Below are 16,032 nucleotides of genomic sequence, written 5' to 3'. Positions count from 1 at the left end.
CTCAGCCCTGCCTGGATCTCAGCCTCCCAGCCTCACCCCTGCCTGGACTTCAGACCCCCAGCCTCCACCCTGCCTGGACCTCAGACCCCCAGCCTCATGTCTCCTGGACCTCAGACCCCCAGCCTCCATCCTGCCTGGATCTCAGACTCCCAGCCTCACCCCTCCTGGATCTCAGACTCTCAAATCCAGCCCTGCCTGGACCTCAGACCCCCATACTCAGCCCTGCCTGGATCTCAGACTCCTAGCCTCAGCCCTGCCTGGATCTCAGACTCCCAGCCTCTGGTCCTGCCTGGATCTCAGAGTCCCAGCCTCAGCCCTGCCTGGACCTCAGACCCCCAGACTCAGCCCCACCTGGACCTCAGACTCCCCGCTTCAGTCCCGCCTGGATCTCAGCCTCCCAGCCTCGGCCTTGCCTGGATCTCAGACTACCGGCCTCAGCCCTGCCTGGATCTCAGCCTCCCAGGGTTGGCCCCACCTAGATCTCAGACTCCCAGCCTCCAGGACTGGGAGACATCAGATGTGTGTTGTTGAAGCCCCCAGGTCAGTGGGACATCTTTGGGGAGACCTTCTGTTGCCCTAGACGTAGATAGACAGGCATCATCTTGTACAGAATGAAGGTGAGCTTGGGAACGTGGCAGGTGTGTCTGGTGAGGTCTCAGGCAGGAACTGGGAACAGGTTCTCGGACACTGTGGAGGCAAGGTGGTCTTTGCAATCGAGTGAGGGAGGCCTTGGCTGAGTTGTGTGCTAGTGTTGGGCGGAAGGTAGACCTCACCCGTGGGGGACTTGGACGTTTCGTGGAGTAGATTTCTGAGCAAAGTCTGCTCGGCGTGGGCTGGCTGCTCGCTGCTTACAGGAGAATGCGACACCTGAGGCACACTCCCGTAGGCGGTAGTGAAGCTCCGTGGGGCCAGAACTTGAAGCTTGGGGAGAGCTCTGACCTTGTCCACGTTGCCCAAGATGAGACCGTGTGCTCTGGACACAATAGCAAGGATGTGGCTGGACCGCTGTCTGCTAAAGAGATATGTGTGCGATGTGTGAATGCAGTCGGCCAGTCCGCAGAATATTGCGCGGGATATACTTATGCTGAAATTGGTCGTGTATCGAAATTCAATACATATATGTATTTATTCATTTAAAAAATTTTTTTTAATGTTTATTTATTTTTGAGACAGAGAGAGACAGAGCATGAATGGGGCAGGGTCAGAGAGAGAGAGGGAGACACAGAATCTGAAACAGGCTTCAGGCTCTGAGCTGTCAGCACAGAGCCTGACGCGGGGCTCGAACTCACGGACCGCGAGATCATGACCTGAGCTGAAGTCAGACGCTCAACCGACTGAGCCACCCAGGCACCCCTACATATATGTATTTAAACATCCATCCGTCTGTCCATCCATCCGTTATCTATGTACCTATGTGTCTACCTAACTACCTATCAATTCTATCTATCTATCTATCTATCTATCTATCTATCTATCTATCTATCATCTATTTATCCATGCACCAAATCAGTCTATCTATCTATCTATCTATCTATCTATCTATCTATCTATCTATCTATCTTTCTATCTATCATCTATCTATATATCCATCAAGTCTATCTATCTAATCTATCTATCTATCTATCTATCTATCTATCTATCTATCTATCATCTATCTATATATCCATCAAGTCTATCTATCTAATCTATCTATCTATCTATCTATCTATCTATCTATCATCTATTTATCCATGCACCAAATCAGTCTATCTATCTATCTATCTATCTATCTATCTATCTATCTATCATCTATCTATATATCCATCAAATCTATCTATCTATCTATCTATCTATCTATCTATCTATCTATCTATCCATCCATCCATCAAATCTATCTGTCTATCTATGTATCTATGTATCTATCTATCTATCATCTATCTGTCCATCCATCCATCCATCCATCCATCCATCCATCATATGTGTATATCTACCTAATGTTTGTCTATCTATCCATCCATCCATCCATCCATCCATCCATCCATCCATCATCTGTCTCTCTCTACATATGTATTTCTTATCATCTTAAGGAATTGGCTCATGGAGTGATAGAGGCAGCTAAATCCAAAATCTGCAGGGTGGACCAATAGGCTGGAAACCCAGGGCAGATTTACAGTTTGAATCTGAAGAGTATCTCCTGGGGGAATGCCGTCTTGCTCAGAGAATGTCAGTCTGTTACATTAATGCCGTTAACTGCTTAGAAAAGGCCCACCCACATTAGGGAGGAAAATTTGCTTTTCTCACACTCTATTGATTTCTGTGTTAATGTTATCCAAAACAAACAAACAAACAAACAGATTCACAGAAACACCCAGAATGCTGTTTGACCCCATATCTGGGCACCGCGGCCCAGCTAAATCAGCTATCCTGAAAGCCGTGATGCTCATGCCTGTGATATCATTGTTTGGGGCTCAGCCAGAGGGATCGGGGGCTCTAAGGTCAGGGCATGTGGATTTCACAGCCTGACTCCTGGACCATCTCGGGTGTGGTGGTGTTAGCCTCTTGCTCTGGAAGTCAGCTCTCTGGGCACGGCGGGGGTTGGCCCACGGCCTGCATCTGTGCTGGAAACCAGGGCGTTAGGCTCGTCCTTGGCACGGGGGGACCTCAGGGAACTGAGTCCCTTGACCTCAAATCCAGTGCCTTTCTGTGGGCACCTCCTCCCCCCACTTTCCACGGGGCGTGCCTCCTCATTTCCTCCTTTGGGTTGGGCCTCGCTGGCTTGTTCAGACTTTTGCGTGTGTGGGAAACTGCAGGTCGAACCTCCTTGCTCTGAGTGTAGCAATATCTGCCCCTCGCTTTCCCCTTCACATTCCTGTTTTCCTGAAATGAACCTTTTTTTTTTTTTTCCCTTGGCTTTGTGTGGCAGCCTCCGTGAGAAGGCACCTGTTTTCCTTCCCATTCTGGTGACGGTCGGGGGCGGTGGGGGGGCCTCATTTCAACACAATGAGGACCTTTGTTCTTCTAGAAGAAAAAGGCTCCTTGAGCTTGGCTTGTGGTAAAAGATCGTCAGCGGGCAAACCCTTCCTGGCATCGGCACAAAAACGCGTGAACAGAACGTGTGACACCTGCATTTTGATGCACGGGCGTGTAAGCGTGTATCAGTCAGTGTCTGTAAATCTGAGCAGCTGCTGGCAGGTGGCCAGTCGAGACGGCTGCTGAGGGCGGCTTGGGGGAGGGTGTGCGTGCCCAGGGGTGCAGCCTGTGGAGTCAGTGGGGTCCGTCTCTGCTGCCCGTTGGGCTAAGCGGCCCTCAAATCTGGTTTTCCAAATGCTCCCTCAGAAGCCCCTCCTGCTGGACCTGCTTTCCACTGTCCCTTCTGCCTCAAGGATGCTCGCTGGTCCTTGTCTGCGACACGCAGCTCACACCCCCGCCCCCTGCCCGTGGAAGTGAGCTCAGTCTCCCCGGGACCCCCTCTCAGTCGTGGGTCGCAGGGACGCATCAGGGGGCCGCCTCTCAGTGTTGCACTGTCGCCCTCATTCCGTGCAGCCTTCCTGGGGCCCACACACGCACCCCCGGTGCCGTGAGACAAAAATCTTGTCTGTTCCTCTGTTTGAAGACTGTTCCCATCACTCCTTCTGTGTCTTTAAAAGATGCCCCCGATGGAAGATGCGAGGAAGCCTTTGACGTGTGGTGCTGATTTAACACCCGTCCATTGAAAAGGTGGCGGGAGAGCCATCTCTGGCATGTCTGCCCTTTTCTCTTTGGCTGCCAGGAAGCTCAAGGCGGAAATTGCTCTTGGAGCTCGGTGGGAGGGGGGGGTCTTACGATCGGCATAGATGCAGATGATTTTTAATCTTCCCAGGTGGTTCAGATCTATCTCTGGAACTGAGTTTGAGGATTTGATTTACTCCCCCCACCCCCTCCACACCCGTTATTAACATGCATCATATAAGCAACTTCCATAAATTATATTTCCACACCTTGAACATGGAGCCTGAAGTTTTTATCGTTTCAGATCGTTTGTGTTCATTTGGCTTAATCCTGGGAAGCTTTACGGCTCAGGATCTGTGTCTTTAACTTTGAAGTTGGGAAAATAGAAGGTGTTATTTTTCCAAAGAGCACATACTACGCACTAAGGGCAGAGGTAGTAACAGAAGGAGACTTTTAAACATGTCTTGCAGCATAAGGGCACCGGGGTGGCTCAGTGGGTTCAGCGTCCGGCTTCCGCTCAGGTCACAATCTCCTGGCTCGTGAGTTCGAGCCCCACGTCAGGCTCTGCACCGACAGCCTGCTTGGGATTCTCTCTGTCTCCCCCTCTGTGCCCCTCCCTGGCTCACGCTCTCGTGAAATAAGTAAATAAACTTAAAAAAAAAAAAAGATGTCTTGCAAAATTAAGTTTTGCGTCGTAACTTTATATCCGGAAACAACACTCACGACCTTGAGGCACCTGGTACCTCCTATCATGCTTTTGGGGATTCTGGTATCTCGAAAATCACAGTCGGATATTAAATGTAGATTCGTTCGTGTATTTCCGTGGAAGCCTGGAAACTTGTCTCCCAACACAGCAGGGGTGCGTTTTCCCTGTAAACCCGTCTCCTTGAGTCTTTATGAACCAGGGCATTTGTCTCGTTAGTGTTTCCCTGTCGGGCTGGTCATCGCTGTTCTGATGGGATCGTCAACACAAAGACCACCCCCGGGGCCATATGTTTGAGACAAAGTCTGGAATGGGAATGGCGTCCATATTGCACAGGGATCCTTCCCACCAGGAGACGGGCGTGGGCAGGACACGTGTGATTAAGCTACGTTAAGGTTAATGCTGTGCTCGCTCAGGAAATGATTGATTTCAGAACAAAAGGAATTCATGTTCACGTCCATTCCGGAAACACGCAAAGCCACGAGGAAGGAAATTAAGTCAAGGTCGGTATTCTTACGACCTCTCTCCCGTGCGAAATTCTCAGTCACCGTTTCTTTCTTTCTTTTTTTTTTTTTTTTAAGTTTATTTATTTTGAGAGCCAGTGGGGGAGGGGCAGAGAGAGAGGGACACAGAGAATCCCAAACAGGCTCGGAATCATTCTTCGTTTCTTAAAATACTTCTCTTTCTTCCTCCGATTCCACTCACATGCCTACTAGACCGTTTCATATTGGCCGTGACCCTTGGGAGCTCTGTTTTTGTTTTTATTTTTTTTTCCACTTAAAAAAAATATTCCCTTTGTATTTTAGCTTAAATAATGTTTCTTCATGGTTATTTTTGAAGGAGAGACAGACAGAGTGAGAGCAGGGGAGGGGCAGAGAGAGGTGGAAACACAGAATCAGGCTCCAGGCTCCAAGCTGTCAGCACAGAGCCTGATGCAGGGGTTGAACTCATGAAGCGTGAGATCACGACCTGAGCCGAAGTTGGATGCTTAACCGACTGAGCCACCTGGGGGGCCCCGAATTACCATACACATTTCATGTGTGTATATATTATATACGGATATATATCCTGCTTTCTGGTTTTTTCTCCGTAAGCAGCATGGCGTAGCCATTTCTGGGCAGGAAGTGTGTGTAAATCGGGAGGGTCTGGGGGCCTCGTCTGTTATGATTTAAGCGTTAAGCACTGCCCGTCAATCTCGCTTTGGGATGAAAGGTTAGGACTGCTTACAAAGACCTTGCCGTCTGCCTTTTGCTGGTGACCCTGAGCGCCGCGAGACGTCCTGTCCGGGTAAATACAAGGGTGTGCGTGTCCCCGCGTAGGGACACCAGGCTCCCCTCCTCTCTTGGACCTTGGGTCCTCACCTCTGTCACCTGTAAAAGGAACGTGGGACTGGACCGTCGCTCATGCATTTTCCCTGCAGAACCTCTCTGCGACCCTGCTGTCCTCCCATCCGTAGCCCACGAGAACAGCCCGGTTAAAAAGAGCGTGCATCCTGCTGGGACCTAAACCCACCTGAGGGGAGGGCTCCCGGTTGTTGAGTGGAGCCTGGGTGTCTGCAGACTTGCTGTGTAGCCTGAAGGAGTCACATGGAGTGAGGTCCTTTAGAGAAGTTGCCCCAGCCAGAGACACTCTTCCTGGTGGAGACTGTGTTTTCAAATGTTTCAACGTCCGTAGGGCGGGGAAGATATCCAGTTGGCCTGCTCAGGCTTTCCTTTGTAGGCTTAGTTCTCCATTTTAGGGACGAGAATGCCTGACCGTGGAGGCACGTGCCCGTGGAAGGAAAGTGGATTCCTGGAAGGATCTCCTAACACGGGGATCAAAGCCGGTCCTTGCCCAGCAGGTGCAATTCTTCACCTGCACTTGGGCCACACTCGCAGGGCTGCTGACTGTTCCCTGTGTGATCGCACAGACCGAAGGTGGGCGGGGAGACCCCAAGGTGTGGACGTGGGGCAGGCTGTACATCCCTACGCACGGGGACGCAGGCTGCGGTGACGATCCTTGGCTTCACCTTGGAAGCGTGCACTGTATCTCCAAGGGAGATTTTTAGAAGTGATTTTGCGGGACCACACGATGAATGCCTTTCGTGTTGCACAATGTATTGGTCAGTGCCCCCACCCACATCGGGACCGTCCCATTTCAAATTCCTACCCACAATGCCAGACACGTGTGCCATCCAAGTGGATGCACTTTTGCTACTCGGATGGTACCTCAGGGGCTTTTCACAAGTATTTTTCTTATTCGGTACAAACCCAAAGGCCGTTATAAAGACCATGCCGTATGTTTTCATATACACGGCGATCTTTGCCCCTTTTTCGTTATAGACTGTTTTTTTCCTTGATTTTTAACAACTCTTACAAACAAGAAAATACCTCTTTGCATGTGATAGGAGTTGCAATTTTTTTTCCAGTTTATCATTTTTTTTTCAACTTTGCTTTTGGTGTCTTTTTTTTTTTCCACCAGTGAAATTTGTTTACTTAATTTTTCCCATGTTTGACTTATAATTAGGGATGGCTTTTTGTACTCTGAGATTAAAGATAAACGTATTCATGCTTTTTTTTGTAATATCTTCATTGTGTGACTTCTTCTTCTTGGTTGTTTGATGTGGTATGGGAAAACCATATGGGTTTGGGTCTAATTTTTCTTTTTTTGCCCCAATGTCTATTTAGGTGACCCAACACCATTTATTAAAACGTTCATCTTGGTCACCTTTTTCGTACGCTGAAGCTCTCCTCGCTGGCCAGTTCCTGGAGGAGGAGCACGCTTTTCAAATGCAAACCAACCCGTCCACAGCCCTCACCCCACTGCCTCCAAGACCCCACTCTGGGCCACGATCCACATTATCCCCCCAGTCACTGCAGGGCCAGGGACCCACAACTAGGACAGCCCCTACCACCTGGAGAGCGCTGAAATCACCCACACTAGCCCAGCCTGATTACCTCACCCATTTCTTTGCACGATAAAGGCTCGAGTCCACGTTTCCTAGTCTGTCCACATCCTGACCCACCTGCTGCTTCCCCGTGGGGCCCCGCGGCGTGGCGTGCCCCCTCCTCGTGGGCACTGTGATCAGGAAACTTCTTTTTCACTGGCAAGCAGTCACCCCCCAATCTGCTGCCCTTCTCCGTCCTTGGGCAACAGTAAAGCCTACACTTCCGACCCAAATACTCCCTGCCTGGTGTTGCCTGGGAACGTTTGCCCTGGACTCCCGTCCGCGGTTGTGAACATGACACCCGCGTCTGCTCAGGACCTTCCTGCCTGTTGCTGTGCTGCTATTCCAGTTGGTTCCTGCCACAGCCTCCCTGGGGTCAAGGGAGACGTTACAGGTGTCTCTCCCCAGGCTGTAATCGCTCATGACTGCCCCCCCCCCCCCCACGGTTCCGAGCCTGTGGGGAACCCACGAGGAACCAAACCACACGCACTGCACCACACCTCCCCTGGCCCGTCCACGTTCTCCCGTGGCGGGGTTCTGATGCACGCGCGCTCTGCCTGTCAGCCTCACGTTGATGTTTTTGTCTCTGATTCTGTTTCTCCTGCAGTTTTTCCCCCACAACCCGACCGTGTGGCCATAGTGACCGGAGGCACGGATGGCATCGGCTATGCCACAGCGAGGCAGCTGGCGAGGCTCGGCATGCACGTGATCATAGGTGACGATTGCATTTTTGGCTAACGCCAGGGAGCCAGAAGCTCGCGCGTGTCTGCATGCAGACAGTCGTTTGCTCGTGGGTGCGACGGTCCTTTGCGGAAAACACCTACGCGTGTCCTCTTTGCGTCCCCAGTCCTACTGCATTAGGACCCACCTTAGTGACCTCATATTACCTTAATCCCCTCTTTAAAGACGCACCCCCAAACACAACCACATTCTGAGGACCTAGGGCTCAGGGCTTCAGCGTATGAGCCTGGGGAAGACACAACGTAGTCCGTACCAGACTCTCAGCCTGTGTTCACAACGCTGGCTTCCTCTGCTACCAGATCCTATAGACACTGTATTTTCCCTTCTCCTATTCCAAACTCTCTCTGTTCCTTATCCCGGCTTCTAACTCCTCTTTGAAAATGAAGGGATTTTCCTTGCCTGGAAAAACAGAGAGTTCCAAGGACCCATTTTGCTTTTGTTTAATAGTTCTAGGGAACTGGGGGTAGAATTTGTAATCAGCTGGCAAAAATGCTATGTGCACATCAGCTTTGGGGAAAAAAAAAAAACAAGCACTCAATGCTAATTATGTTCTCTTTTTTTTTTTTTTTTTTTTTTTTTGAGAGACAAAGAGAGTGCCTATGCCAGCAGGGGACGGGCAGAGGGAGAGACAGAGAGAGAGAGAGAGAATCTTAAGCAGGCACGAACCCTGACATGGGGCTCGAGGTCACAACCGCGAGATCATGACCTGAGCCACAATCAAGAGTCAGATGTTTAACTGCTGACCCAGGTGTCCCACTAACTACGTCCCCTACTGACATCATCTGCATTTAATTACTACCTTTTATGGTGTCTGTTTATATATAAATCGTATTACACGTCTCGTTTTAGCTGTTAAGGATTGCTTTCCACTTAAGACTTTCCAAATAACATTACGCATGGTCGTTTACTGAGCCATTAGTGATTTATTTCTTCCTTTCTCCCATTTTTTTCCTGTATCTTTTGCCCGCTACCATCTATCGAAGGGTGGTTTTGGATCAGAAGCTCTAGTCGAGGCTGGGTATTTCCACATGAATGTGTTTTCTTCCTTCCTGGCTCTTCTGAGCTCAGGACACAGTCACGTTTCCCCTTTCCCAGTCCTTGGACACTGTTGGCATCCAGTTCTGCTTAAATGCATTAATATGAAAAATATGAATCCATTACGAAAATCCATTAATCCACTAAAATCCATTAATATTATAAACCAAAGGATACTGAGGTACAGATATAAAAATATGTAAGAACACAAACTCATCACGTAATGGCGTACAGTAAGTGACCTCCTGGGGGGTTTAGCGACACCTACGATTGGCCCCTGTGAGGATCTTAAGCTTTATTTTGAGCCAGCTTCAACACATGAACTCTGTTATGAAAGTGTATCTGGTTTCTGGCGGTGGTCAGGTCATAGACCCTGCCCAGACTTCTGTGTCTTGTCCACATTCTTAGGGGTTGGCCACCATGATATGGGTGATTGTTGATGTTGAAACTCACGGTCCTGAGTTCCATGGAGGATGTCTGGGGTGGGGGGCTCTTGACCCACATGGGGAACCCGAGGTCCAGCCAGTGTGGCCTTCTGTTTTCTTTGACCCACGTGGGTATACTCAGGGATTCCTTCGGTCCCGTAACCAAACAGACTCATACTCTTACATGTGAATCTTTTCTTGCGCTTTTGCAAAACATGACTCCGCAGTTTAAAATTTTGTGTGTGTGTGTCACGTGGCCCTTCCCACATTTCACTTTTTGAAAACCTATGGTTTCTTACAGTGATTCCTTCCTCACGGACCCACGTAGGCATCTCCCTGTCATGAACAATCGGGTCTGTTGAACAGAACATATTTCTCAGGCTTTGGGACGGGTGGATTACTTCTTGGTCTACCTCACCGTTTTCTTTCCTCGTCAGAGTGTTGTTTTTCCTTCAGGGATGCGTCCAAGTGCCCGTTGTCTGCATAGATGGGGAAATGTTTGAACAGTTTTTGACAAGTCCTTGCATGGGCTGTCTTTACCAATGTCTGCATCTTCCCTCGCAGATGAAGAGGTGTTGTTTGCAGATGTGGGGTCTTACAGGAGAGAGGGCCTGTCTGAGTGTGCATTTCTAGACGTCTTCTTCAGTTTTAACACCTCTGTGATGTGTTTATGTCTCCCTGGGACCTGAGCACATCAGGGGACAGGGCATGTGAGCAGACAGACTGGGTCCTCTAGGAGACTCCTGCTATATCTGGGATTTCTGCCACCATGTGGAATAACTTGATCAAAGTGACATCAGGTCTTGAACACAAGGAGAAATAGGTGCCCTCTGAGGGCCTGCTGAATTTAGGCTAGTGTCAGAAAGAAGCTGGTGGAGCAGGACAGGGAGGGAACGTCTGGTCTGAGAAAAGACAGAGGCTGTCATCCAGCCCTCGTTATCTCTGCCCTTGTGACTTCTCCAGTGCACTTGTCTGTTTCATCTTCTTAATTACTTATGAAACTGGGCAATGTTGCAATGCGAACAAAAATCATTCCATTCCTGTGCTGTTTGCTGCAGTGTGGTGGTTTAGGTCATGATGACATCTAGTTGATTAGGAGATCATGAGGTCTAGTTGGGTTGGGTCATGATGAAGTCTAGTTGGGTTAAGTGATGATGAGGTATAGTTGACTTATATCATGATGAGGTCTGCTTGGGTTATATCATGTTGAGGTTTAGTTGACTTATATCATGATGAAGTCTAGATGGGTTACGTCATGATGAGGTCTAGTTGGGTTGGGTGATGATGAGGTCTAGTTGGGTTAGGTGGTGATGAGGTCTAGTTGACTTATATCATGATGAGGTCTGCTTGGGTTATATCATGATGAGGTTTAGTTGACTTATATCATGATGAAGTCTAGATGGGTTATGTCATGATGAGGTCTAGCTGGTTAGGTGATGATGAGGTCTAGTTGACTTATATCATGATGAGGCTTAGTTGACTTATATCGTGATGAAGTCTAGATGGGTTATGTCATGATGAGGTCTAGTTGGGTTAGGTGATGATGAGGTCTAGTTGACTTATATCATGATGAGGTTTAGTTGACTTATATCATGATGAAGTCTAGATGGGTTATGTCATGATGAGGTCTAGCTGGTTAGGTGATGATGAGGTCTAGTTGACTTATATCATGATGAGGTCTGGTTGGGTTATATCATGATGAGGTCTAGTTGACTTATATCATGATGAAGTCTGTATGGGTTACGTCATGATGAGGTCTAGTTGGGTTGGGTGATGATGAGGTCTCCTTGGGTTATGTCATGATGACCTTCCTTGGGTTGGGTCCTGATGAGGTGGAGTTGGGTTACTTTATGGGGAGGTCACATTGGTGTAGGTCATGCTGAACTCTAGTTGAGTGAGCAGTATGTCGTACAGACACAATGCAGTGACAGCATGTGAGCAAGCATGTGGCACCCATGCATGCAAGGACTGGAACCCTGATTGTTACCACCTCCTCATTTAGGTGATGTTTGCTGAGCACCAGGAACATCCCTGCTGGCAGCAAAGTTCTCATTTTCTTGAGCAAAGCAGAGTAAGCTCCACCTGTGCTCTTTTCCACAGAGCTTCTGATGTCTGCGTTTACACCTTCACCATGGGTCACAGTGTGACCCTCTCCGTCAGTCCGATCGAGTGTGGAATCTTCCCTGCTTCCCGAGTCTTTCAGGGCGTAATTGCCTGCATTCCGAGAGTGGCAATTTGTCATTTTGTGTGACAGTTGGATACAAGGCCACTTAATGAAATACCGTCATCAGACACTTTAACACAAATGTCGTATTAAGTAAAAAAGAAGACGTGTATATTCAGAAATTTCAAATTTGCTAATCCTGCGTCTGCTCATGTTTAGAGAATAATCAATTACTTACTAAAAAACTGAAAACAGAACTTGGGTTTAAGTCAAGCACGTTAATATTGCTGTACATCCATTAATTAGTTTCTCCCCTGCTCACAATATCTTAATTATTATTGTTTCGGAACACTATTTTGGCGGAAGATGTTTGTTCCTAAGTCTTCATGACCAGCCATCTAAGGCGGAGACCAAGGGCCAGTAAATATTCTTTCTGTGATGGGCCAGATAACAAATATTTCCGTAGGTGTGTTTCTCCCGATCAGTTCCGCCTTCATAGCAACAAAGTGGTCACTGCCAGTATTTAAAGCTACAGGCATAGCTGTTTTTTTTTTTTTTTTCCTTTTTACAACAAGGGGACCTTCAGATTTGGCCCTAGGCTCATAGTCTGCTGACCTTGGTTTAGGCTCAGCATCTTACAAAAACCCCACACAAACAGATGGAAGTTACATTGCGTCTTGTAGACTCTCGAAATCCAGTGGATAGGATGCCGTCCAAAGAGAGAGAAGTGACTCACTGCCTTGTCGACGTTATGGGTAGGACGTCTGTGGGACGCGTGGCACGTGGAAAACTTAGCCCTCCAGAGGAAAGACTTGTAGACGGCAGACCCACTGTGTCTGTGCCCAGTAGCATCCTGGTCGAATTCTATCTGTTTTGCAATGTGTGCTCAGTAAACGTAGGAAAGACCTTTACCAAAAACGTGCCTGAGAAAGCGAGGCACGACCAGTCATGACCAGTTCCCCCTGCTGGTCGACGGCCCTCCTTTCTCTGGCCCTTTCTGTCTTTTTCGGGAACGTAGAGGTTCTATCCCACTTCCTGCGAGCTTCCACTGGACCACCCCTTGATGCCAAGATGGCAAATGCCAGACGCTTGGGCCCAGCAGCAGGTGGCTATTTAATATTTAAAAATTGCATGGGATTTCACAAGTGAGCTCCCGCACGCATGTGTGCAAACAGCACGCAGAAATGCCTCTGAAAAGGATGGCTTGGTAATCTATTCTCATTGCGATTTTCAAGATGGTTCTAGCCCAGAGCACACCCAGCCAGCAGGGGCGGGACCCGGGTGAGCAGGTGGTAGGAGCCAGCCCCCTCCCTTGGGACATGCTGGACCCGGGCCACCTGGCCGTGCTCAAGGCTCTAGAAGCTTCACGCCCACACCTGTGTTCCTCAGATGCCAGGTCTAATCTACCCTTCTGTGGAAGCGCTCCCATGACTCACCCCTGCAGGGACTTTCTGGGTTAGCTCATCCCTCCAAGGAGCTGAAAATCTGTCTCCAGTCCACTTGCTTGTGAGCACTGGTGTGTGGGCAGGCAGGGTCTCCCGAGCGTCTCCCCCACAACAGCAGCCCCGTCAGGCACCCCTTAATAGCAGGACTCTGTGCTTAGGGACATTCGGAAAATAGTGGTACCCCAGCCTGCAACTGTCAGTGCACATTTACTTAGGAAGACAGTGAAGAAACCTTATTCACTATTTTAATTCCAAATTTCATAGTCTGTAATAAAAAATTTGTTTTGTTTTTTATTTTTAATTTATTTTTAGTTTTCTTAACATTTATTTGAGAGAGAGAGAGAGACAGAGGGTGAGCAGGGGAGAGGCAGAGAGAGAGGGAAACACAGAATCCGAAGCAGGCTCCAGGCTCTGAGCTGCAAGCACAGAGCCTGACGTGGGGCTCGAACCCATGAACCGTGAGATCATGACCCCAGCCCAAGTCAGCTGCTTAACCGACTGAGCCACCCAGGCATCCCTATTTAATTTTAATTTAATTTAATTTAACTTCATTTAATTTTATTTTACTTCATTTTGTTATTTTTTATTTTATTTATTTTGTTCTACAGTCTTTTTAAAAAAATTTGTTTCTTTACATTTATTTTTGAGAGAGAGAGAGAGAGAGAGAGAGACAGAGTGTGAGCAGGGGAGAGGCAGAGAGAGAGGGAGACACAGAATCTGAAGCAGGCTTCAGTCTCCGAGCTGTCAGCACAGAGCCCAATGTGGGGCTCAAACCCACCAGCTGTGAGATCATGACCTGAGCCGAAGTCGCATGCTCAACTGACTGAGCCACCCAGGTGCCCCTCAATTATTTTTTAAGTAGGCTCTCCCAGGGACTTGAACTCACAACCCTGAGATTAAGAGTGGTATGGCCCACAGATGAGCTGGCCGTGGCCCCGTGTCGTCCGTATTTCAGCCATGACACCCCTCACACACAAAATACATGCCGCAGCCCTTCTACACTCACGTTCGGGAAAACCACACCTGCCGAGTTTTCACGGGGTCACCAATAAGGAAATGGGAAATCCCACGTACGTAGCGGGCACATCCCGTGATCAGTTTTACAGATCACACCACCAATGAGTGGACGGCCGCTGGGGTGGCTCAGTCGGTTGAGCATCTGACTCTTGATTTCGGCTCTAGGTCAAGATCTCGCAGTTCATGAGTTTGACCGCCAAGTTGGGCTCTGCACTGACCACGGAGCCTGCTTGGGATTTTCTCTCTCTCTCTCTCTCTTTCTTTCTCTCTCTGTCTCCCCTCCTCTCCCTGGCTCTCCCCGCCCACCCCCTTGCCCACCCCGGCAAAAAAAAAAAAGTTTCTTCGAAAGTTGTATTTCTGATTTCTGCTCTGTCCTTCCCGTCAACATTTCTATGCCTACGTGATTCTTGGCTTGCCCCCAACCCCTGACGGCGTGCGTTGAACCACCAGGCACCCCACGCCCCTGTAATCACCATTAAGGAAGATGTCAAACAAACGCGTGCACCTTGTCCATCCAGGGTGAAGGAGAGGCTTCCTCAGTTGGTAGGTTGACTTGGCGGGAAGGGATCCACAAGCCCATTCGGCACCAGGACAAGAAGAGAAGCCATAAAGAGCCCACCCCAGGGCTGAGTTTTGTGTCTCAAGACAATATTATCTTGTGCTCGGTTGCACCTGAACAGCCTTCCCACTGCTTATATCTTCTCTTTTCCTTTTAGCCGGAAACAATGACAGCAAAGCCCAAGACGTTGTGCGGAGACTAAAAGAGGAGACGTCGAATGACAAAGGTACTTCTCGTAGCCCAACGGCTCTCTGCCTTGGTCCGAGTTGGTGTTTGTGGCTGAGCTGCAGACCCGGGCATGGGATCGGGGATGCGGGAGGTGGAGGTGACTCGGGGCTGGGGGATGTCTCTCCCTCCTGCGCGTTTCCTTTGGGGATTTCTGGTCACCACTGGAGAGTGATGAAGGACAGCAAACGTTTCACCCGTGGTTGCGTTGCTCTGTGTAGGCAGCTCCTGCGGACGCGTTGGAATGTGCTGGTCGGTTGCATCCTTGTGACTTGGGGACCTTGTTGTCATTCTGCGTCCGTCTTCTCTGCACATGTCTTCTGTATGTTGAGATTCGGGTGTGGATGTGGAAAGCCAGAGTGTTCGGGGGACAGCACTTGGTCAGCTCCTCTGTGCTGGAGGGGAGGCCGCCCAGGGTGTTGGGATGGGCGAGGCAATGATTCCAAATCACCCAGGATGGTGCGGTCACTTCCGAGAGCAGGCGCACCCCTGCCCTCAAAGCTGATGGGTACTCCAAGTGGGAACTGATTCATAGTGTTTGTGGTCTCCGCGATGACTGAATGTGTCTGTAGGGTGGGCGGTGGAGGAAAGTGGTCTGAGCCAGACACACACACACACTCAGAAACACACACACACACACTTTATGCGTTAATCTTGTGTGTGTTGAATCAGATAAGAAAGCAACACCGTATTAGTTTTATAACATACGAAGCTGGACCCTTGGAAGGAGTCGGTCAGTGGAGGGCCTCCCAACACGTCAGGGGGAAGATGCTGGGGCTTGGCCATGTGGGGGCAGTTGGGTGGTAGTCCTTGAACAGACTTTCACTTTGGCTGGATCTGCATCCAGTCTCAGAGGCCCCCGGAGATGCTGTCCATGCAGCCCGGGGCCATTCCCTGCCCTGTAGGTCAGCAGGTACACAAGCAGCTCCCGCCAGTGGCTGGCTAGGGGGAAATGCATTTCCCTATCCCTGGGTGGCCATCCATCCACCATGTACCATCCATCCATCCCCTATCCATCCCCCTATCCATCCATGCATCCATGCATCCATGCATCCATCCATCCACCCACCTAACCATCCACCCATCCATCCATCCATCCATTTTC

At 49.3% G+C, this 16,032-nt stretch overlaps 1 protein-coding gene across 1 annotated transcript in view; it reads left to right on the top strand.

Annotated features, from left to right (window-relative positions):
* Positions 1 to 16,032, top strand: part of DHRSX (dehydrogenase/reductase X-linked) — a 139,876-nt gene that overhangs the window by 18,162 nt on the left and 105,682 nt on the right. Inside the window, exons 2-3 of the mRNA XM_042926651.1 lie at positions 7,924 to 8,031; positions 14,860 to 14,928. Coding sequence (XP_042782585.1) covers positions 7,924 to 8,031; positions 14,860 to 14,928 — 177 coding nt within the window. The remainder of the gene's footprint in view (positions 1 to 7,923; positions 8,032 to 14,859; positions 14,929 to 16,032) is intronic.

This window comes from Panthera leo, chromosome Y (assembly GCF_018350215.1).
Source record: "Panthera leo isolate Ple1 chromosome Y, P.leo_Ple1_pat1.1, whole genome shotgun sequence".
NCBI lineage: Eukaryota > Metazoa > Chordata > Mammalia > Carnivora > Felidae > Panthera > Panthera leo.
Note: the sequence above shows the minus strand (reverse complement) of the source record. Positions and strands in the feature narration are given on the sequence as shown.